Below are 23,011 nucleotides of genomic sequence, written 5' to 3'. Positions count from 1 at the left end.
CCTGTGTCCCTCATACCTTTCCCTTCCCAAATCCCAAAAAGAGACTGTTTATTGATCTTGGTATAATCCAGACTGGAACAGACCTGTAAGGACTGATGCAGGGAGGGCTGGATCCAGCATTGGGGAAGTCATCTTTGCTGGGCACAAGGTTTACTGGAGAATGATGGCCCATGGCGGGGCTTACAGGGCTTGAAGGGCAAAGTGAGGTTGGTTTGGGGAATGGTGCCCTAACGAAAACCCGAGGAATACAGCTCCCCTGGTTAACATAACTCCCAGGTTAATGGTTCTGTGCTGCCTCTAGAGATTGCATAGAAACATCTCCAGAAGTTCAGGGCACCTCCCTAGTCTGGTTGGGGTGGCTCCCCCAGGTGCCCCTGTCCTCCTGGCCTCTGCTCTAGTGTCTTCAGCCCACCATGCTCGGTTCCTACATAGACCAGACAGTGCAAGACGACTTCACAAGTCTTTGTCACTGTGTGAGAAGGTCTTCTTGCTCCAGAAGCCTGTGATGCTGAGCTCCTGTTGTAGCCTGATGGGCCATGTTCAGCTCCCAGTTGTACATCTGCACGTTCTCTGGGTCTACACGGAGCTTAATTTGCATCCAAGCCACATGCCAGCACTGCCCCAGGGAGGATTTAGCTCGGTCAAGTAGGAGTCTCACCACTGAGAAATGTTTAATTTAAAAAGCAATTTCCTTTCACCTAACAAGAAATATTCCTTCTGGAGTGAGAATTCCCTCGGAACGCTGCCAGGGCTGAGCACTAACGAACTCCTCTTCTCTTTCTTTCCCCTGCATCTCCTGGAATCTCTAGCATCTCGTAAGTATAATCTTCATTATTTTATTTCCTTGTTTGTTGGTGTCCTGGATAAACTCTCCTCTCCTCTCCTCTCCTGTCCATCATATCATGCTTTCCCTATGCTAGGGCTGTTTGTCAGCAGGCAGGAGGTGAGATGACTACACCTGGTAGGCTACACAGGTCACACCACAACCATCCTCATCTTTGAAATGGAGTCTACAGTTGCTGGCATGCTTTTGTCCCTCTTGCTCCTGGTGTGAGGGGTTTGGTGTCTGCAGTCTCCTAGCTCCACTCCTCCATAGCAGGGTTGATGGCTGCTCGCCCCTGTTCTGCTGGCCATGGTCTGGCCACTCTTTTGCTTTAGGAACAACTGCTTTGTGCAACCACCTACCCTAGGGAGTGAGGACCTTTGGTTCGGTGAGTGTTTTGCCTGGCCCCTGACTCGCACACAGCCCTGCAAGAGCTGGCTCTCTTCGTTGGTCAGCTTTCTCTCTGTTGTGTGGTGAGTGCTCTCCTGTCTGTGTTTCGTGTCCTCTCCAGTCCAAAGCTGTGTAGTTGCTTAATGGCTTGACATGGTTTCCCAGGGCGTTCAGGGGCTACGCAGAGAGGAAGAGGCGGAAGCGAGAGAATGATTCTGCAGCTGTTATACAGAGGTAGGGCCCGTTCCCTCCCCAGCTCCACCCTCGCATGGGCCCTCCGGGTGTCATTCCTGACGCTTGATGGCGCTGAACGTGGTTGTCCCTGTCTGTGTTGCTGTTTTAGGGACACTAGCAGTGGCTGTGTTGGAAACGTGGAGGTGAATGATGCTGCAGGGCTCAAGATAGCTGGTCTCCATCTTCTTAAAGGAACACTGTCAAGTTTCTTTTAAGCTTCTGAATATAATACGCAGGATCTGTGTGTCAGGCAGAAAAAATGTATATATAAAGAATTAAAGGTGCCATTTCCCCAGCTCTCTCCCAGATACTTTAGATTTGTTTGAGGTTAGCTGGATTTCATAGCAGCCTTGCAGTGTCTGAAGACAAGGATGCTACAAGGATGCTGGAGACGGACTCTTCATCAGGGACTGCAGAGATAGGACAAGGGGTGATGGGTTCAAACTGAAACAAGGGAAGTTCAGGTTGGAGATAAGGCAGAAGCTCTTCCCTGTGAGGGTGCTGAGGCGCTGGCACAGGGTGCCCAGAGAAGCTGTGGCTGCCCCATCCCTGGCAGTGTTCAAGGCCAGGTTGGACACAGGGGCTTGGAGCAACGTGCTCTAGTGAAAGGTGTCCCTGCCCGTGGCAGGGGGTGGAACTGGATGAGCGTTAAGGTCCCTTCTAACCCAAACCAGTCTATGATTTTATGATTCTGTGAATACCTTGCTGTGCTGTTGCTGCATCTACAGATGCACCTCAAAAATCTGAGACCAGGCAAAATTCACATCTCTAGTGACCAGAAGTTGATTTTTTCAACCTTTTTCTTAAAGAACAGAAAGGAAAGAGAAGGGGATGGGTCTGATCCCTTGTCTGGGTATGACAGAAGGGCGCTGGTTTCTCTCTGCTGGCTTCCCAGGCACATCACTTAGCCACTGTGGTGATCAGAACTGTTATGGTTTTCACTTGTGCCAAGGCTCGAGTATTTTGGCAGCCTGCTAAGAAGGATAATGCAGTGTATGTGTCATTGGTTAAAAACTGTCATGATCACTTCAGCACTGTTCAAAACAAAGTGGGAGAAAAACATGAGGTTTTCTTAACTGGGAAATTGTCAGGAATTGTTTTTATTAGCAGCTTAAGGGTAATGGGTTTTTCCCATCAATAATGAAGATAAATATGAATCAAAACTGAAGACCTTGTGAAATAGACAGTGTATCTTTAAGAAGAAAGAGATTTCTCAGAATTTATTAGACAGAGGCAAGTCTTTGTTAGGAAATGGCTTGTTCATGTGGTTTGCAAGTAGGGGAGTAGGAGTTGTATCCCTCAGTGATGCTGTGCAGTCAAAGATAGAGGATGGAGTGATGGCATCCTTGCGTTGAGTGGCCAGCATGTCTCTTCACCTCCTGTGGACACTGAAGGTCTGGGCAGGATTGAACAGGGGGAGCCCATCTGCATTTATCATGCTATAAAAGAGCAGGGGGCAGTGGTAGCCCTCTGGGCAATGGTCAGCTGTAGGGATGTGGTTAGTGTTCAGCTCTCCTCCAGGAGGGAGGAGGAGCCCAGCCCCAGCGCAGCTTTGGGTGCTTGTTGTGCAGCTCTTGGTGTCTCGGGTGTCTTGAAAGCTCAGTTGTCATCACACAGCCCTCCAGTGCTTGGCCCCATGGGCCTGGTGCACGCAGAGGCTGTTTGTGTGGCACAGCACACGATGGGTGTTGCAATGACAGTGAGTGGTGCCCAGTGGTTTGAACCTTGTGACCGCTGCAAGGAGGAGCTGATGGAGAACGTGAGGCGTGATGTCAGGAGTTTTCTGTGTCAGTAATTCTGTCCCTGACCTCTGCTTGGGTAGTGAAAAGGCTTCTCTGCAGTGTGTGGAATGGGGCTTGGAGAGCCTTCGGCTGGGATGGATACCATGGAGGTGGCAGATGGTCACACAGAGCCTATGTGGAAGGAGAACTATTAAGGAAAGGGTATCATAAGGAGATTTTGTCCATGTAGCTTGAGGGACGCTTGTTGAATTTGATGAGTGATTTGATCTTGCTGGTGATGAAGTGACACTGGGTGTTCTGGGTGCAGCTGCAGCAGCCAGGCAGGAAGATGGGCAGGTTTATGTACCCCACTGCTCACAGAGCAGACTGCAGCTCCCCCAGGGCTGCTGTGCCAGTCCTTTTGTGTTAACATGGGAGCACAGAGGGGCCTGAGGACCAATACAGCTGCAGAAAGCTCTCAGAAGGCTCAACATGACCACAGGATGCCCATGTTAAGAGGCAGATCCAGGCTTGTGCCTCCTTTCCAAAATGCTTTTATTCTATAAGCAATGAGGAGGGAAAAATGGCCTTTGTCCCATTCCGCAGGCATTTAGAGCAGTGGTTAACTCTGAGCAGCTGGATCCCCTGGAGCTGCTTTCAGCAGTGTTTGTGTATCTAGACAGCTTCCCTCAGCTGCACTCATGGGAGAGAACAAGCTATCCAGGCAACTGGGAGCAGCATCTTCTGTGGCAAAGGCTGCTTTAACCTCTGCCCCCAAGTTCTGAATAAGCTCCTCTGCAGAGAGGACAGCTGAGCATTTAACAGAAAACTGGATTTTACTCCAAAATGGATTTTACTCCAAAATGCTCAAAGCCCAAGGGATGTATCAGTGGCCTTGGCAATTAACGTTGGTGCTCAGTGTCTGGTATGACCTTGGTCTCACAATGGTCTCATCATATGTCTAAGACCTTTCTGTGTAAAGAACAACCCTGTTTCACTTAAAACATTGTATTTATTTGGCTTTGAATTTAATATGCAATAAGTCAGCCCACATCAGTCATCTCCCTCCCCAGAAGGGCTGTTCATAGAGCCAGTCTGTGTGTTGGTGAATGGGGTTTGTTACTGTCTAAAGGAGCAGTTATCTGATCCACAGCAGTGAATCTCCATGTACCCAAGCAGGGCTAAAATAAAGCTTTGGAAAACAACGTTAATAGCCCAAGTGCAGGTGGAAATTTGTCATGGAATAAAGCTGCTCCCAGCTCCCCTGCCCAGCTGCTGGTTTTCCTTCTTGAGCTGCATCCTGAATTTGCATCCTGATGACAGGATGGGATCCTAGGCCAAGGTGGAGCACAGTGCAGAAGGTGACATGGATTAAGTGCTCTCCCATGAGGGCCATGGTTGTGTTGATCTCTCTGTACAGGAGTAGATGTAGCTGATGTCTTCTGAACAACTTCATGTCAGTGCTGGAAGTGTCTTCTAGTCCAGTTAGATCACTAAAGCATCTGCATGGTTGTACCATGTCCTTACTCACCTCACTAACCTGTGTGTGAGCCAGACCACTCGTCATGTTACCTGTTTCACCAGCACTGGTCTGTTGCTTGGTGTCTGTGGTGCATGTTGATAGGGCAGAAGGGACCCCACGAAGGCTCCTGCACTCCAGGCAGGCTGCTGTGCTGGCTGACACCCCTGGTGCCATGGGGCTGCTCTGCAGGGTGAAGTCACCCTAACTGGGGTTCATGGAGCGTGATACTTTCCTTGACAGTTCCCGTGCTGCCACTTTCCTGTGTCTTTTCTGGTGTCCTGTTTGGTTCTTGTCCTCTTTGGTTCCTGTCTAGGCGAGTGATGAGAAATGGCTTTAACCTGCCAGAGGGGAGATTGAGATGAGCTCTGAGGCAGAAGCTCTTCCCTGTGAGGGTGCTGAGGCGCTGGCACAGGGTGCCCAGAGAAGCTGTGGCTGCCCCATCCCTGGCAGTGTTCAAGGCCAGGTTGGACACAGGGGCTTGGAGCAACCTGCTCTAGTGGAAAGTGTCCCTGCCCGTGTCAGGGGTTGGAACTGGAGGAGCTTTAAGGTCCCTTCCACCCAAACCAGTCTGGGATTCTATGAAACCAAGGGAAATGGGTCCCTTGCACTTGGAGGAGCTGAGCAATGAGTCCCTTTTCCGTGTTCTCTCAGGAGTGGCTGGGATGGTCTGTTTTACACAGACCTGACTCGAGGGTGTAGCTGCTCCACAAGGCTCATTCTCTGGTGGCTTCCGCTGGAGCTGTGTACTCTGCAGCCCCACTGAGCTCTGCCTGTGAGCCATGCTTGGGCAGGCAGCATTAGCAGAGGTCAGGCCCATGAGGACAGTCAGCCCTGCTGAATGGTGCTACCCCAGAAGGAAGAAGCTGCTTCCGTCTTTCCCAGCTCTCTGCCCTGGAGAGCAGTAGGGGCTGCATGGCTGCTAACAGCACAGAGGGATTTTAGCAGCTGCTGGGAATGTGTTTGGGAATGAGCACAGCCAGGAGCATGTTGTGTGCGTGCTGCTGAGCAGGGCACAGCCTGGGCACCCAGCACCCTGCTAAAGCATGTGTGGAACACAGGGGAGAGGGAGCAGTTACTGCTCTCTACCGGGAGAAGAGGGACCATTGCCAGCATGGGCAGCAGCCAGTGTCTTCAGCACAGTTAGCACAGGCGTGCCAGTCATGGGAAGGTGAGAGCAGGCTCTGAGAAGGGCACTGCCATGTAGGACCTCTGCCATGTAGGACCTCTGCCATGTAGGACCTCTGCCATGTAGGACCACGCTTGCCCCATATTCCAGCCCAGGAAGAAACAGCCCCACTCTGGACAAACACAACCATCCCCAACACTGAACAGTGCAGGCTGGGGCCTGGTCTCAGCTTCTGAATGCCCAGAAGGAACCACATGGACTTCCCAAGGTCACTGTTTCCCTCACAGCTGTTTCAGTCCTGCGGGGCCCGGGTGTTGCTCTGTGTTGCCTTTCTCACAGGTTGTGTTTGGCCTTTCTTCCAGGAATTTTCGGAAGCACCTCCGCATGGTGGGGAGCCGAAGGGTTAAAGCACAAAGTAAGTGAGCACCAAACCTGTCAGATGTGGATGTGAGGAGCTGGGGGTTGTGCTGGTGGGACATGGGGAACTGTTGCATGCAGGTGTGGGCAGCAAGGACCTAGCATTGGGCTGGAGAAAGGATTTGACCTGCTCGTGCCATTTTACCCTACAAAGAAGGAGCCAGGTGGTTGCAAGTCTCCAGGACACGTGCATGGCTGCAGCAGCCTGCAGGCTGTTTCCGAGGACCCTCTGCCTTGGCAACAGGAGATCTCTGGCCTCAGTGCAAGGAGTGGAAGGAGAGCTGCAGCATCCTTGTCCCGTGTGTGTGGGTTTTGGTGATCACCAACACAGACACCTGAGAGGACAACCAGAGCTGAGAGTTCTGCAGAGCTGGCAAGTGCTGCCTGGCCTCTTCCTGAAGCTGAGGACCAGCTGTGGCTCCCTGGGACAATTGCTGCTCCATGTGCCATGTGGACGGGTGGCTTTCTCTCTTCTCCCCGGTCTCACTGCCATCTCCACAGCAGGATGTGGGGGAAAGTTGCTGAGAGGACAAAAGGGAAAAAGAAGAGGAACAGGGAAGACATTGGAGCAAGGGGGAAGTAAGGGAGTGTTTTATGCCTCTACTGGGGAAGAAAGCACCTGGGATACAGCAGTTCCCTTTCCCTGAGGAAGGCAACGCTCCATAACTTGGTTTGGGCAGCTCCCTTATTGCTGCAAAGTGGGCTGAGAATGGTGTAACTGGCTCTCAAGAGCTAAGGATTGCTCCAGAAGAGGAAACAGCTTGTTCTTCCCACCCCTGGCCAGGCGTCATGTACAGAGTGCTGCTGAGTTGAATTTGCATTCTTTCCTTTCTCATATGCTGGGGGAAGTGAACAGCAAAGAGCATTGCCCTTTAAAGAGTCTTTATTGGCATCTGAGTTAGCACTGCCTGAAATGAAGAGGGCTTATGTCCCCTGGAGCTGTCTGGAAGTTCAGGCGTGCCTCTGCCTTGGTAACTCTCGGGTCATGTTTTCAAAGCTTTCTTCATGTGCACAGTAGCTAAATGGTTTAAATGAAAGCTGAGGATGGAGATAACCTGAAGAGCTTCCTCTGTGATTTGTCTCCCTGGACTCCCACACTTGGACACACTGCAGCAGAGGACAGGCTGCTTCTCAGTTCTTGCAATGCAGATCTGCAGTGAATTCCTGACATGAGATGCTGTTACTGGACACACTGCAGCAAACTTGCTCTGTCTGCTACCAGAAATAGGTATTAGTGGCTATAAGTGGTTGTTAATCTGGGTGTAATGGCTTTTACAGGGGCTTGCCAAGTCAGACATTGTTGGCAGCTCCCAGGAATTCGCCTGTGGTGCAGCCAGCTGGGCTAAGCTCCCTGGGTTCTGCTTGGGAAATGCTGGTACAAACAGTGTAATGCCCCTTGGACAAACAAGGAAAGCTGGGGGAGGAGTGCTCACACGAGTGCAGGCAAAACCTGAAGGATCTCCTCTTATGCAGCAGAGTTTAGAAAGTGTGAACTTTCCAGAGTCCTCCCACCCTGTTTGGTCCAGCTCTGGTTGGGATATAGTAGAACATGAAGGGAGAACTGACTGGAGAACTACTGCCTTCTTCTGGTCATGGAGGTGTCATTAGCTGTTGAACAGTACATCTTCTGTGAGGCCTTTGAGTCAGAGCATTGACACTGGAGCACTGGAAAAGTCTTGATTAAACTGAGCTGTGTGCGTTTAAGGAGAGACCATCAAGTGTCCTCTTTTGCTGTGTTACATACCCTGTAATGGTACTCCTCAGAAAGTGGGCACTTTGTCCTCTGCTGTCCAGAAGCTAGACCCTTGTTTGCTGTGTGGAAAGGCCTCACGTTTGGCAAGTGAAGAACAAGCACAGGGGAGTCCGTGATGTGTGGCTTTGGTGGAAATCTCTGGATGTTTTGTTTGCTGGCAGCAGCAGAGGTGGCTTTGGAGTCTGTTAATGTCGTGCTCTGGTTTTATCCTAGCATTTGCCGAACGGCGTGAGAGGAGCTTCAGCAGGTCCTGGAGTGACCCGACTCCCATCAAAGCCGATTCCTTCCATGACTCTCGAGAAAGTGAGTTCTGAGTCTTTTGAGCTTCCTCCTGTGGCCAAACCTCCAGCTGAGCTGCGGACTGGAGCCCCACTGGAGGAACTCCTCTGTGCTCTTTTGTCCCATCTGTGATCCTTTTAGTTCCATGAGATCTGAGCAAATACCACTCCAGGTAGATGCACTTGTTCATCTGTGTGTACCTGTATTTATTTGTAGAGCACAACCCATCCAACCTCATGTTACTGTGCAGTTGCCAAAGGATACCCAGGGGTACAGCTCTCTTACAGCCCTCTGTTCCCATCATCCCGTATTTGCCCGGGACCAAAACAACCTACCTGGAAGCACACCAGTCCAAGGCTACATTCAGCACAGCAGGGCTAACCTGCCTGGCTTCCCGTGCAGAGCCCCTTCTGAGCTCCCTCCTAGGCTGGAATAGCTCAGGAGCACAGCTGCAGCACTCCATGAGATGGAGCTTTGCTTTCCTGGCCACGCTGGCTGCACAGATGACAGCCTGGGGCAATCTGATCCTCGTTTAGGCTGCCAGGAATTCCTCTGGGAATCCCTAGTAATGCTGCGATGTTCTGCTCACAGGGACTGAGATGCTGTTGTGTTAATTCACAGGAGGAAATGTCAGCATCTTCTCACTGTCTTTTTATAAAGGGAACAGCTGTTTTACCCAGCTTTTATTAAAATCCTGTAGGCAAGACACGTGGTGGATGTGAGTTTGCCCATGTTGAAATGGGATGTATTGTAAATGAATTTCACTGATGGAATGAACTCACCTACTAGGTAAGCACGAGGTGCAGCCCTCCTAGAAGACACATACCAGGTTGTAGGGGGAGATGTAGGTTCAAAACATGACCCGATGGTTCCTCTGCAGTCTGATTCCTCCCACTCCCTCAGCTAACTCAGAGGCGAATGGAAAAGACATGGTTCAGACAGGCTCCAGGCACTGCCAGGGACACTCTGACACTCGGACATCCCAAAAGGCTCAAACAGAGGCATCTGGGTTCTCTTTCCTCAGGCCTTGGCTCCAGGGAACCATCTCTGTTTTTAACCTTTAATGGTCAATTATATTCCTTCCAGATTTTTTTCCCCAGGAGGCTTGAAAGGCCAACAGGTAAGGTCAGTTTGGAGAGCAAATCCAAGTGTACTCTTACAATACTACTGTGTTTGCTACGGCCGTCCTCACGCTCTGGGACTTCTCTGCCAGCATCAGTCTGACCAACAAGGCAGAGTCTCTTTATAATCACAGAAGACATAGTCAGAGCAGTAATTATTACAAGGAAACCAGCTTTGAAGTCTTTGGACTTTTGCTCATCAGCTTGGCAATGTTAAAGTGTAGAGAGTCTGTCTGCGTCCTGTCTCCTCCTCCATTTCCGAAGTGACAGGGTGACTGTTGTGATTAGCACTTGAAAGCTGAACGTGGTGACTGTGGAGTGATGAAGAGTTACATGATGTGTGGTACCAGCTCCCTGTGTGCTCTCTTCATTCGTTAAGTGTTTTGTCTGCACAGGGGCACCAGCCCCATTGTGGTGTTCGTCACTCTGGGGAAGAAAGGAGGGCAGAAGGAGGGCTTGTGGCACCTCTTGTGAGGTAGCTGCCACACAGGACCAAGAGGGGAATGGAAGCTGTTCTGCCCTTGTAATGCACACTGTGTTCCTGCAGGCCATGACCTTCAGGATTCCTGTGGCACTTTGGATGGCAACTTTGACTTGAACTGGGAAGCAGAAAAGGAACTTGAAGCCGTGGCATGTGATGGAGAAGACTTTATTCCACCAAAAATAATGGTGAGGATTTCAACTCTGTTACCTCTGTTTGTTCAGGCTCTGTCTACCCTTTCAGAGCTCCTAAGTTTAGGATCTTCATGAGAAGAGGCAAGTCTTTCATGTAGGTAACCCTGCAGGTGTGTATGAGGGTCACTCAGAGATCAGCCAAGACATGACATGGTATTTGGCATCTGTTATTGCTGGGGATAACGTGTTGAAAGAAAACTGGAAGTGGAAGGACCTGTAGTCCAGCCCCAGGTCAGAGCAGGACTATCACCAACACTGAACTGAGTCTCAATAACCCTGACAGTAGAGATGGGAGTCTCCAGCAGTGCCACCCTCCTGTTACCTGCCTGATTTGGAGCTCTATGTTATGATGCTGTCTGCTCTTTTATGATTCCTTGATGCTCAGCTTCTCCCTGCACTCCCCTGTGTTCTGCTCCGGGGGGATTTGACAGACAGGACCATATCCTGACACACCCCTTGGGTACATGCACCAGTACCCAGGCAAAGGGATCTCAAGCTTTCAGGATGGCATTGCCAGTCCAGCAGAGCAGGACTGCCTTTGAATGGGTCACCAGGAACCCAACACTTGGGTTTGTTCAGCCCTTGATGCCTCCAGTGTGTCTCCCAGGTGGTGCCTGTGATTGATTGTCCATCCCTGGACTCTGCAGGAACTTTGGATTACCTCCCTTGTGGCTGAAGCAGTGATGTGCTGTCTAGGAGGGAGGGCTCTGGAGCCAGCCTAAGCTGGATCCCACAAGCCCATGAGCACCACTGCCTGCTGATGAACAGAGGTGCCTAAAATCACAGCACAGCCAAACTACCCACGTTCCCACAGTCCTTGTGCTGTGCTCGTGCTGACAGCAGGCACATCCTCTGGGCTGTCGTGCTGCTGGAGCCAGCTGAAGCTTCAGCCAGAGTTGCCAGGCAACCTGCATCTGCCTGACATCCTGTGCCTGCCTGTGCTGATGCTGTTTCATCCCTCGGCTGGTTCCTGTTCAGGTATGCAGCCACCCTACCACCAGCCAGCTACATGTGCCTGGATGAATGATCCTCTACAGATCCTGGCACAGAGGAGGGCTGTAGAGAACTGATCTTTGCTGGGATACAGCTGTTTGTGGTAGTGCACAAGCTACTTCCTCTGTGCACGCTGAGCTCCCCTTTACAAACTGCTGCCTCAGACTCAGTCCTGCCTTTCAGCAGAGCTGTGTGCTCATCAGCTGGGTCTCGAGGACACTGTGACAGGCAGCAGGACTGGGCAGGCCTGGAGGTGCTCTGTAGTGGACCAAAGGCTTGAAGGACCTTTCAGAGGGATGCAGGTAGACTGGATGAGCTGCTAGTTTGGGTAACAGCTGAGAGCAACTGAACAGGGCACTGCTACTGTGGCCTTTGTGCTTCTGTCCAGTCCACTGGCTTCTCCTCATGCTGTTCACTTCTTTCTTCCCTTACAGCTCATTTCCTCCAAGGTGCCCAAAGCAGAGTATGTCCCAACAATTATCCGCAGGGACGATCCCTCTATCATCCCCATTCTCTACGTAAGTGTTTCACTTCTCCTGTGTCCGGATGTTTGGAAACAGGCTTCAGACACAAAATTATTTAATACTTTTTTGTCCCTATCCCTAGTTCCTGTTATGGTGATTCTGAAACACTGATGTTATTTGGGAAAGGTTTCAGGAAAGGGCTTGGGGTGTGCTGAACCCAGGGGATGCTGCGAGGGCTGGAGCAGCTCTGCTCTGGAGCCAGGCTGAGAGAGCTGGGCTGGGTCAACCTGGAGAAGAGAAGGCTCCTGAAGGGGACACCTTAGAGCAGCTCCAGTGCCTAAAGGGATGCAGGGACAGGACAAGGAGAATGGCTTTAACCTGCCAGAGGGGAGATTGAGATGAGCTCTTGGGCAGAAGCTCTTCCCTGTGAGGGTGCTGAGGTGCTGGCACAGGGTGCCCAGAGAAGCTGTGGCTGCCCCATCCCTGGCAGTGTTGAAGGCCAGGTTGGACACAGGGGCTTGGAGCAACCTGCTCTAGTGGAAGGTGTCCCTGTCCGTGGCAGGGGGTGGAGTTGGAGGAGCTTTAAGGTCCTTTCCAACACAATCCAGTCTGGGATTCTGTGATTCGGTGATTTGGGTCTGGGGTAGCTGGGGAGGTGGGGCTTGGGTCTAGATGTCAGAGTAAAGTGGAGTGGAAATTACACATGTGGGTGCCAGATATGCAGGCACAGCTGGGAAGCTTGGGAAGATCGAGGAAAGCAGGGTGGACCTGAGCACAAGCAGAGCTGTGTGTTGCCAGGCTTAGGGCTCCTCCTTCTGCTCATCTTTAGACAGAACCTCGGAGCTCCGCAGTGGACCGTGAGCGCCATCGCTCTATGTACAGCAATGCAGCCTTGTCAGTCAGTCATTTAACCTCGGTTTTTCAGTAGGAATCCTGCCTCAGCAGGTGTCTGAAGCCCCAGCAACGAGTTACGGGTCTCTCTTTCCTCATCATTTTATATTCACTGCATTTGGAAGGGATGTCCTGATGACCCTGCTGTGCCAGAGGCAGATGTGTTGGGAGTGCGGCTGTTCGTAGCCGGCTTGGACACATCTAGACCCAGAGGCATGGCCCTTGCTGATGCTGACTATGTCTGATGGATGGTACGTGCTCTGGACTTGTCTGCAGGATTCATCTTTGAGCCTTTGGATGGACTTGGTCTTCACAGACCACTCAGTCTTCAGCTGCTTTGCTGAGACGTGGTTTAGGGTTGTTACTGCTGTGGTGTGAGTAGAAGCCATCAGTTGGTAGAATTGTGTTCTTGGAGCATCCGTTTGCCTGGGAATGGGATTGTGAACAATATTAGAGACTATAATAATGTCCTGGGAACTGGTGTAGTGACAGTGAACCTTGATATGTCTTCTCTCTTGGTTTCCAGGACCATGAACATGCCACCTTTGATGACATCCTCGGTACGTGAGCGTTATTTCTTTTTCTTAACTCCTGCCCGTTGCAGGATCAACCTGTTAAAGTCACTTCACTGCCCTGTGCCTCAGCTGCCACATGTAAAGGTGCTTTTGTCACCCCAGTGCCACCTGACAATGTCAGTGCTGTTGGATGTGCTGCAGTAAGAAAACTTTACTTCTGTGGCCTATTTTCTATGCCAAGATCCCAGATTATGGAAGGGAAACTGAGGCTCAGGGCAGCAAAGATCCCTGTTCATTGTACCCTTGTAGGTGAGGAGGAGCTTTAGCTGTGGTCCAGTGCCATGGTCACTGCATAGCAGTGTCTGGTGCTGCTCTGTCCCTTCTCTGCCCTGGGATATGTCAGGAGTTTCCTGCTTTCCACAGCATGAAACCAAAGGGTTTGCTTTGTCATCAGTGGGAATGTGGGTGCTGAGCACCTCTCACAGCTCAGCCTTCTGCCTTCAACACTAATGTGACAAGAAATAAAATTAATTTTTAACTTCTTCCATGGTTGAACTTTTCCAATGTGTTTGTTGCAGAGGAAATAGAGAAGAAGCTTAACATCTATCGGAAAGGCTGCAAGATCTGGAAGATGCTGATATTTTGCCAGGTACATGAAAGTTGTAAAGGGCTTGGGGGCTTTTTTTTTTTTTTGCAAATTTTTACAAATTTGTCTGGGTTTTTTTCCTGTGAGGGTGCTGAGGCGCTGGCACAGGGTGCCCAGAGAAGCTGTGGCTGCCCCATCCCTGGCAGTGTTCAAGGCCACGTTGGACACAGGGGCTTGGAGCAACCTGCTCTAGTGGAAGGTGTCCCTGCCCGTGGCAGGGGTTAGAGCTGGAGGAGCTTTAAGGTTCCTCCAACACAGACCAGGCTGGGATTCTGTGACTTTCTATAGGGAAAATTACAAAGAGGAACCAGCACTCCAAGGTCAGGTTCTGTTCCAGTAACTGCACGTGTGCAGCTCTCACTTCTCGTTTCCCCAGACACTGAGCAGTGTCGAGTTGCTGTGACAGCAGGAAATAAAGTCTGATTTAGTGTGGTTAAGTCCAGAGCTGCGCTGCTTCTCAGCTGCTTTCAAGGAAACCCAAGGAAATCAGCATTACACAGCCCTTAAAAGGAGGATTCCAGAGACAGGAACAAGCCTTTGCAATGCGATGGTTGTAGTTCCATCACTCAGTGACAGAGCCAGGGTGTGTGTGCTGGAGCAGACCGGCAGATGGCAGAGCTCGGAGCTGGAGCCCAGCCTGTGCTGGAGAGGGGTCAGGGTCCAGGCTTGCTGAGCTGGGGTGTACAGATTCCTCCTGGGTCTGGGGTTTTCTTCCCACATCTCTTGTTCCTCAGGGTGTTCAGCTTCACACTTCCCCAGCAGCTGTGCGAGGAACCTTGAAATGAGAAGTTAGGAGGTGACCTGACTTGGACTCCCTCCCACGTGCCCGGTGCTGTGGAATAGCAGGGTCTGCAGCACACTGACCTGGAGATGGTGACTCAGTTTTCCTGCTGTTGTGCTCAAGTTTTTCATGCCTGCTACAGCCAAAGTCCACTTCTTCTTCAGTGATATCTCTCCTGCTTATCCCTGCTTGACTCAGCTTCTTTCTGCCCATCATGGCAAGTCCTCTAGAATCCCCAAGTGAAAGGGACTTTCTTGTCTTCCCTATTACTCTCCAGCCACCCACAATGAAGATTTTTGTCTATTATTGTGCCTTTTTAGAATAAGGTGGACATATAACAGTAAAAACCAGAGAATCCAACCCCCAGCACACTCCCCATGTGTGAGTATTTCCTGAGCAAGGCCTGGAGTGCCTGCTATGGAGGTCACAGCAGCTGTGCCAGCCTGACTGTTCCCTTGTGGCACATAGGGCTGTGAGGATAAGAAGCATCCAGGGTGTGTTTCTTCATGGCCTGTGCCAAGTGGTTCACATCTGTTTGTCTGTCTCTTGCAGGGAGGTCCTGGTCACTTATACTTGTTAAAGAACAAAGTTGCCACGTTCGCCAAAGTGGAGAAGGAGGAAGATATGATCCTGTGAGTGGCTGCATCACCTTCTAGACTCACACAGCATTGTGCTGCTTGGTTTGCTCTGTGTTGGTAGCACGTGGCCTAGCAGGAGAGGGGAAGGGTTGGTCAGGGGAAGAGGGGGCTGAGAGGGGAGTAATAGCAGCTTAAAGCTCCTTCAGGGAGGCCGCAAGGAGGAGAGCACGGAGCTTGGGATGCTGCAGCCCTGGGACAAATCACCAGGAGATTATGCTTTTATCTGCTGCTCAGCATCCCTGTGGTGTACAGACTGTCAAAAGGGGTGTGGAAATTTCCTCTCCTAACACGGGCTTTGCTGACCAGACACCAGGGCACATGCCTCAGGCCTCTGTTGCTCGGAAGTGGCTGAGGCAGCATTTCTAAGCAGAAATCCAACCATTCCCCCCACAGCTGCCTCTGGTAACTCCCTCCTGATTGCAGAGGAAATGGAATTTGCCTCTGCAAAGCCTGCTCAAAGTCCACATGTTCCTGAGGAGGATTTTCACTAACACCAGCCTGTCAGCCAGGGCTGCTGAGGCAATTTTGCTTCTCCTTGCAGAGTTAAGCTTTGCCTGTTCTGCTGCCTGCTCGCTTGTGCTGGCTCAAACTCACTTCGTTGTGGGGGAGAGGATGTACACCAACCTGTTCTGCACAAGTTGTTGTTGGCATGAGAACTGAGTATTAAAAGCTACATCCGTTCAGTGCTCTCATGCTCTGGCACCAACACTGTCCATAAAATTCTTTAGCACGTGTGTGTGTACATGCTTCTGAACACAGGCCAGGCATGGCTGGTCCAGAGCCGGTCATTCAACGACCTGCAGAAAGCTGTAAACACACAGCTGAAAACTTGGGTGCTTGGAAGTGAATGCCTCCATCCAGCCTGTGTGTCCCTGGGAGGCAGTCCTGAGAAAACCAATCTGATCACAGAGGGCTTCAGAGCCCACCAGAAGCCTGCCCTGACCCCCTGCCCAGGGGAGGTGGTTGTATCTCATGTCCCTTAGGCGTAGTGTGCCTGGTCTGTAGTCCCAAAGGTAAGTTGGGTCTGACTGGTGAGCAGCACCAAGCACTGGATGGTTTGGTGGTGTCTCTAGCTAAGCTGAAGACCAACCTCTCCAGCTGTTCTCTGCTGATTTTGTGCCCTGAAAATGGACCAGTGCACTGATAACACTCATCTTTAGAAAAGGTAATTGTTGATAGAAATGGGAAAAAGAAAATTGGAGGGAATCACTACGAGAGGAGAATGCTTAGTAAAACTGGCAGTCTGAAAGCACTCCTGGTGGACTTTGCTCCCTTCTCTTCACGTCAGAGCTTCCTTGGCTCAATGGGCTGCTTCTCCTTCCCTACCATGTCACTGGGACCTGCTCCTTGGGCTCTTGCTCTGCCCCTGTGCTTCCTTGCCTAAGAACCCATGGCTCTTCCTGTGAGCAGCTTTCTCCTCAGGCCACAAGCCTCGCCCCTTCCAGCAGTGTGTGCACACACATCCTTGTGATTACTCATCAGGAGATAGGGGGGTTTTGCTTTGTTTTAAAATACATATCCTGGTTTTTTATGTTTCTTCCAGCTTCTGGAAGAGGTTGAGCCGGCTGATGAGTAAAGTCAATCCTGAACCAAATATCATTCACATCATGGGCTGCTATGTTCTTGGAAACCCCAATGGGGAGAAGGTAAGAGCTTCCTGGGAATGTCTGGTGAGTAGCCCCAAGCCCAGGGGGACAATAGTCACCCTGTGAAGTCTAAACCTTCCTCTTCTGCTGGGTGAGAACACGCTGCCATCCTGTCCCATGAGAGGCTGTGAATGGGTGAAGCACCCTGTGGACTGTGCTTTCCCCAGAGCGAGGAGAGGAAAAAGTGACAAATACTGAAGTCTTTGAGGAGAAACAGTAACTCAAAGTACTTGATTTATTTACTGATGAGCTAGATGTTTTAAAGGACATGGGGGGAAGGTTTTCTAGAGGCAGGGAACAAGGATGGGCGATTCTGGGTGTCCTGGAGTTCATCTTTGTTTTCAGCTGCTAACTCTCAGTATGTTTTCCTTTCAGCTATTTCAGAATCTGAAAAATTTAATGAATCCTTATAGGGTTGCCTTTGAGTCTCCACTTGAACTATCAGCTCAAGGTAACTTATTTTCTCTATAAAGACACACACCATCCTCATCAGCCTGCTTCCTTCAGTGGGCATGTTCCTGAAAAAGCCATTCTGAGCTCACTTCAGCCCTGCCTTGGTCTTGCGCTTGCAGCTCCTCCATGTTCACATTTCATCTGTCCTGTTGGCTGGGCCTGAAGCTGCACAGCCCTCTCTCAGGCTCTGGGCACTGGCAAAGCAGCCTAAAGAGTAGTCAGCTTTCCAGGCTCAGTTTAGGAGATTTGTCACATACTGGGGCATGTGAAGTCCACAGGGAGAAATGTAAGTGGGAGCAGAACCTTTTCTGTAACCCAGGTGCAGGGGTCTCTTCTCTTCTGCAGGGTTCAAACCATTGGTACTGAGTTGTGTCATCAGCAAGCACTGGGCTGGAGCCATTCTGCATCTCAGTCTGCTTTGCCTTGCTTTTTTTGATGGTTTTTGCCTGTAGCTCAAGATATTTTCAAGGGGCTACAGAATCTTTCCTGTTCTTTGGTCAATGTAAATAATTCTGGGTGCAGTTTCTTAAGCGACATATTCTGTATTTGGCTTATTTTACCTTTGCTGTAGTCCTGAGTATGTTGTCCTTTTGGAAGATAAGAACATGCACCATTAGGCTGTAAGCACTGTGGAGGCTTCTGCTGCTGCTCACACTGGCATCAGCACCCATGGGTTATTCCTGACTCCACTTACTGTGAGGATCATACGGGAGATGATCACATTCATGCTGCACAGAGCTATCTGTGTCCTATCAAGGTCTGGACCCCACTTTACACAGTGCTTGCACAGATCCCACAGCAAACATGCTGGAGCACCTCTCCTATGATAACAGGCTTGAGAAAGCTGGGCTGGGTCAGCCTGGAGAAGAGAAAGCTCCTTAGGGGGAGACCTTAGAGCAGCTCCAGTGCCTAAAGGGGCTCCAGGAAACCTGGAGAGGGGCTTTGGACAAGGGATGTAGGGACAGGACAAGGGGAATGGCTTTAACCTGCCAGAGGGGAGATTGAGATGAGCTCTTGGGCAGAAGCTCTTCCCTGTGAGGGTGCTGAGGTGCTGGCACAGGGTGCCCAGAGAAGCTGTGGCTGCCCCATCCCTGGCAGTGTTGAAGGCCAGGTTGGACACAGGGGCTTGGAGCAACCTGCTCTAGTGGAAGGTGTCCCTGCCCGTGGCAGGGGGTTGGAACTGGATAAGCTTTAAGGTCCCTTCCAACACAAACCAGGCTGGGATTCTATGCATGCCCAGAAGCAACTTGTAGGGCAATTCCTGGGTTTCCGTGCAGCTTGGCAGGCAAGGCAGCAGGTTCTATGTGCACACATTTAAGCAGTTAATCTTTCAAGAGCCTGGGCTGGAGAATACGTCTGAATTTATCCCCTTGATCAACAGGGGACATGCTAATAGCGCACCCTCTGTAATCCTTTGAAAGTCATCTAAAACTAATCTTAATCAGGCTACAGAAGCGAAAATCCCATCCTTAAGCCCTGTCTCAGAGGCTGTTTGCCCTTGGGTTTTCAAAGGTACTTGCTGCCTCTTGTGCATGGCCTTGGGTCTGTGATGGCCTTGTGAGACCTCTACCTTCCATAAGAGTGCCAGTACACAGTACATTAGTGTGTCGTGCTGAGCTCCTTGCTGTGAGAAGACACAGCTTTGCAGGACAGGGGCAGCTGTAAATGTTCATTTATAAACCAATGCACCCATTTTTATTTTCAATTTTCAAGTTACTTGTTCTTAACGTTTCCCACAAATCTTTACAGTGAGTTAACTCTGGCTTTGTGATGTCCTGAAGTCCCTGGGCTGGGTAGCCTCACGCAGGCTGTTGGAGCTGTGGTCTGATGGCAGGGGTTGGAACTGGATGATCTTAAGGTCCTTTTCAACCAAAACCAGTCTGTGATTCTGTGACACTCCACAGCCCCTGGCCCTGCTTCTGCAGTCAGTGCAGAGAGGTCAAAGTCTGGAGACAGACTCTATGCTCAGTTCCCAACTCAGACAAACCCTGCCAGAGGATTTAAGGAGCCTTTCATGGTCTGAGGAGTTCTACAAAGATGTTTGCTGCTTATGGGCAGGTGCTCAATGTCACTATTCTCAAATGAAGCATGTGGATGGGCTCTCCTGTGCCTCTACCTATGGGTGGGTTGGGTGTTTTTGCTGCTGCAGGGTGTAACCCCTCTGCTTCATTTCACTCCTAGGTAAGCAAATGATTGAGACTTACTTTGACTTCCGCCTTTACCGCCTCTGGAAGACCCGCCAGCACTCTAAACTATTGGATTACGATGACATTTTATGAGCTGGAGAAGACTTTGCAAGAGGAAGTTGATCACCGGTGTCCAAGAAGTCGTGCTGATTGCAGAGGGACTTTTTTATTGGCACGGGGAGCCCTTCAAAGCCCTACGGGAGGCAGCAGTGCTAAAGGGAGGGAAGAAGGAGCCCTTGGAAGTGTGTCGGGAGAAAAGTCTCCTGGGTCAAGAGAGACTGGAGGGAAAGGGTTTGACACCTCACTCGCCTCAGGTCAGAGCCGTGGTGTCTCAGGAGGAGCTGTGTGCAATGAGGACAGGATGGAGTTCCTTGCAGAACTGAGCTGTTTTGGGTCAGAATGGGCCAGATTTGATTCCAGGTCCTTTTAAAGACTTTTGAAGCTCAGGTTTTCTTACAAAAAAAATAAAATCAAATCACTTACCCATGCACTACACTGAGGAAGTGACCAGAGCACAGAGGAAGGAGGGTTTGTACTGATGGCACCTTCTGTGCAGGGGATGTTGGAGAGCAAGGACTGCTACACCTACTCCTGCAAGCTTAGAGCAAGACGATCCAGTTTCCATGTGAATATATACTGGAATATAGAATTGAAATCTATCTCTTGGGTTTTGTTTAATAGAAAATAAGAAGTGCAATTTTTATAGTGAGGGGGGTAAAATCCCTCCCAATATTTAATTAGTTAAAAATAACACACCAGTAACCAATAGATGAGGTATTTTTTTGGTCTGCTTGAAAATATATTCAGAATGGTAATATATCTTCTGTAGACATATTTAATCACCAGCAAACATGGTTTTAAGGTAACTTAGCAGACCCTGCATGTCTGCTGCATTGATTAACCCAGTTTGGTTTCTTACTTTCAGAGTTAGCTGTGTTGCACTCATTGTATGTGCTCTCACGAATGTATAGTTCTCCTCCAAGTAGACACAACTTTGTTACTTTCTATTTTGCTGCTTGCAAAACTACAGGACTTGAGTTTTGCTGAAATACTTTAGGTTAGAAATACAGAACCTGGCTGAGAAGCCTTGGTCGGGTTCACTATGGTATCAAACTGAATTAGAAATTAATAGCCATGGTAATTAACTTGTTCATGCTGGTGTTTTGCTGTGTGTTGAGAGATGAGTTCTTATAGGCCGCGGTGTGCGACCACCAGAAACCCTCCACGGAGACTGAAGAGATGCTTGTGGAGGAGCACAGCACGGGTTTGTAGCATGAGTCTGGATTTTCCCTCTGTTTCACTTGATTGCCAGTTGTTTGTGCATCAACCACCTCTTTCCCACTTCTGAAAAGACCTGTTGAATGGTCTGAGCTGCTCACGTCCTGTCCTGTGTAGGACAGAGGAATCCCAGAGCTGCGTCGAGCAGCCGGGGTTTGGGAACTCAGGCTCCTACTTGTATGTGAGGATATATTTGAGAATATCTTTACCTTTTGTTTCAGTCAGGGGGTTGCTTTTTCCTTTGGCAAGGGTTTGTTCATCTTTTACTCTCCTGTTCAGAGGATAAATGCTGCTCAGAGTCTGTTCAGGTCACTGGCAGTTCTGGAAGGTGATACAAGTTACTGCTTTTCTAATACACACTGGAGAAGTAACTGGGAAGGATTACCTTGGTTTCCTGATTTTGTGCTATCTAAAATTACTTCATTGTGAAGGAAAACATATGTACAAATTTTCTTCTAAATACTTACAAAAAGAACTAGCTGTTCTGACCTGTACAGTACTCCTTCCCCCCTGACCTAGCTGTGGGTGTAATTTTGGGGAGCAGGGCTCTGGAAGTGCTCAACCCTTTACACTACAGCAGTTTTATAGCAGAACTTTTGGAGAAATAATGTACATAGAGTAAAGAGAGTAGTAGGTGGAGAGAGATGGTTTAAAGTCATTGAAAGCAACATACTGAACCAAATAGGCCAGGCTGTTGCCCCCCCTCTCTGTTTTGGGGTGGTTTGGTAGCCACGGCTCATCCCTGGCTGGACTCTTGCCCTCTTCACTCAGTTGTGTTGTACAGACCTGTAGTGAAGGGGATGATAGGCCCCAGTCTGTAGCTTTTGGAAGGAAATGCCAGATAGAAGAAAGAAAACACAACTGATTCCAACTCTGTTATGTAGGATGGCAGCTTCCACCAGCTATGCTGAGAGGTGGGAGCTGTGGGTGCAATGAAACACAAAGTTGTGTGTGATGTGGAGAAGGCAACAGCAACAGCAGGGTTAAAATGCTGGCACAAAACTCTCTTCCTTTCTGCCCCTTTGGTCATGCTCCTAACGGGGAAAACTGTTCTTCCTTTCTCCTTGCTAAAGTAAACCCTCAATCCAGTGAACTTGGTAGCATGAATGTAGCATTGTGGGACTATTGAAAACCTTCTTTAACTCTGAAAGGGCCCATTTCTGTATCCACTTGAGTGATTTCTCTGTACAACTATTGTATATCTATCCTCATTGACCACTTGTAGAACTAGGGGTGCAAAGTAGCAAGGTAGCTTGTACAGTTGCATAACTTCTGTAGGAAGATGTGTGTTTGAATGACCATTATGGACTGTTGTAGTGGTGCAGTTGACTGTAGTGTAGTGTATTGACACCGATGAATGCGTTTCTCTCCAAAGATCTATATTCCTCAGAGTTTGTGATGTTTATGACATGAGTGTGTTATTCCCTTTGTAGCGTTCATTTGACTAAAGAGATGAAATGCTCTAAAAGCTGTGACTGAAAGACAACAGAGTTTTGATGTTTCAAGTCCTTCGTGCAAACAGCGTCCTTGAAGTTACCCATTTCTGAAAGCGGAAAACCAGTTTCTTCACTTTTTTTAACTGGATGGACTTTTCCAGTGGCTGCTGGGAGAGGAAGGGATCAGCAGAGGAGAGGATACAAAAAACCCTAATTATTTCAACTTTCAAGTTAAAAATAGAGCCTGGAACTTCCCCCGTTGGACCAGCTGGTAAAGGATGACTCAGGATGTGCTAAGCATGGTCCCAGCCATGATATCCCCTCTGCAGAAACCGAGGCCCTTTCCTTGCACCCTGGGAGCGATGGGCACACAGAACAATCTGTTCCACTTCTGCATCCAGGTTTCTGCTACCTGCTCTCGGGGTGTGTCTGTGTGAAGCCCTTAAACCGGTTTGTTCACACACTTGGTAATTGCATCTGACCCAGCTCAGTGGAGCTCACTTCACATCAGGGTAACTGGAGCAAGTGGTCATGGTGTGGCTGAGCTCCAGCCCTGTGGCACCGTTACGCTCAGCCCCACCACGGGGAACTGCTCCTGTAGGTCCTCTGTGGTCTGGATTTGCTCATAGCAGTGGGAACGCCTGGTTAACCCTGGAGAGAAGCGGATCAATCTGGGATAGCTAAATAGGGCAACAGTCCAACCAAGCTGGGAGTTTCTGCTGCTCTTGCTATGAGGCAGTACTGAATGTCAGCAGAATCTGCTGGTTGTATTATGGCCTGGGCTGGGATTGTCACGTCCAGGAGAAAAGAAGGGTGGGCAGCAAGTGTATAGCAGTCCGGTCTGCAGCTCCTCAGCCTGCAGCTCCTGCTGGGAGCAGCACCTGATTCTCTGATGCCTCCAGAGAGTATTCACCCAGCTATAGAGGCTTGTGGGGGTTGTCTTCTTGGATGTGGCTCTAGTCTTCTACAGGGTTTTCCAGGCAGGCTTTTCTCTTTTCCTCTTGTTTGGCCGGGAAGGAAAGG

The 23,011-nt window shown here is 49.9% G+C and overlaps 1 protein-coding gene across 1 annotated transcript in view; it reads left to right on the top strand.

Moving 5' to 3' along the window:
- The window catches only part of NSMF (NMDA receptor synaptonuclear signaling and neuronal migration factor), a gene marked incomplete at its 5' end in the record, with an annotated part of 37,577 nt that extends 17,442 nt beyond the window's left edge, over window positions 1–20,135 (top strand). The window contains 12 exons of the mRNA XM_010016077.1: window positions 810–815; window positions 1,379–1,447; window positions 6,179–6,231; window positions 8,200–8,289; window positions 9,934–10,055; window positions 11,489–11,572; window positions 12,936–12,969; window positions 13,503–13,573; window positions 14,904–14,983; window positions 16,533–16,635; window positions 17,011–17,086; window positions 19,270–20,135. Coding sequence (XP_010014379.1) covers window positions 810–815; window positions 1,379–1,447; window positions 6,179–6,231; window positions 8,200–8,289; window positions 9,934–10,055; window positions 11,489–11,572; window positions 12,936–12,969; window positions 13,503–13,573; window positions 14,904–14,983; window positions 16,533–16,635; window positions 17,011–17,086; window positions 19,270–19,367 — 886 coding nt within the window. The remainder of the gene's footprint in view (window positions 1–809; window positions 816–1,378; window positions 1,448–6,178; window positions 6,232–8,199; window positions 8,290–9,933; window positions 10,056–11,488; window positions 11,573–12,935; window positions 12,970–13,502; window positions 13,574–14,903; window positions 14,984–16,532; window positions 16,636–17,010; window positions 17,087–19,269) is intronic.
- Window positions 20,136–23,011: the final 2,876 nt, after the last annotated feature.

Source organism: Nestor notabilis, unplaced genomic scaffold (assembly GCF_000696875.1).
Source record: "Nestor notabilis isolate BGI_N333 unplaced genomic scaffold, ASM69687v1 scaffold24446, whole genome shotgun sequence".
In the NCBI taxonomy this organism is placed as follows: domain Eukaryota; kingdom Metazoa; phylum Chordata; class Aves; order Psittaciformes; family Psittacidae; genus Nestor; species Nestor notabilis.
Note: the sequence above shows the minus strand (reverse complement) of the source record. Positions and strands in the feature narration are given on the sequence as shown.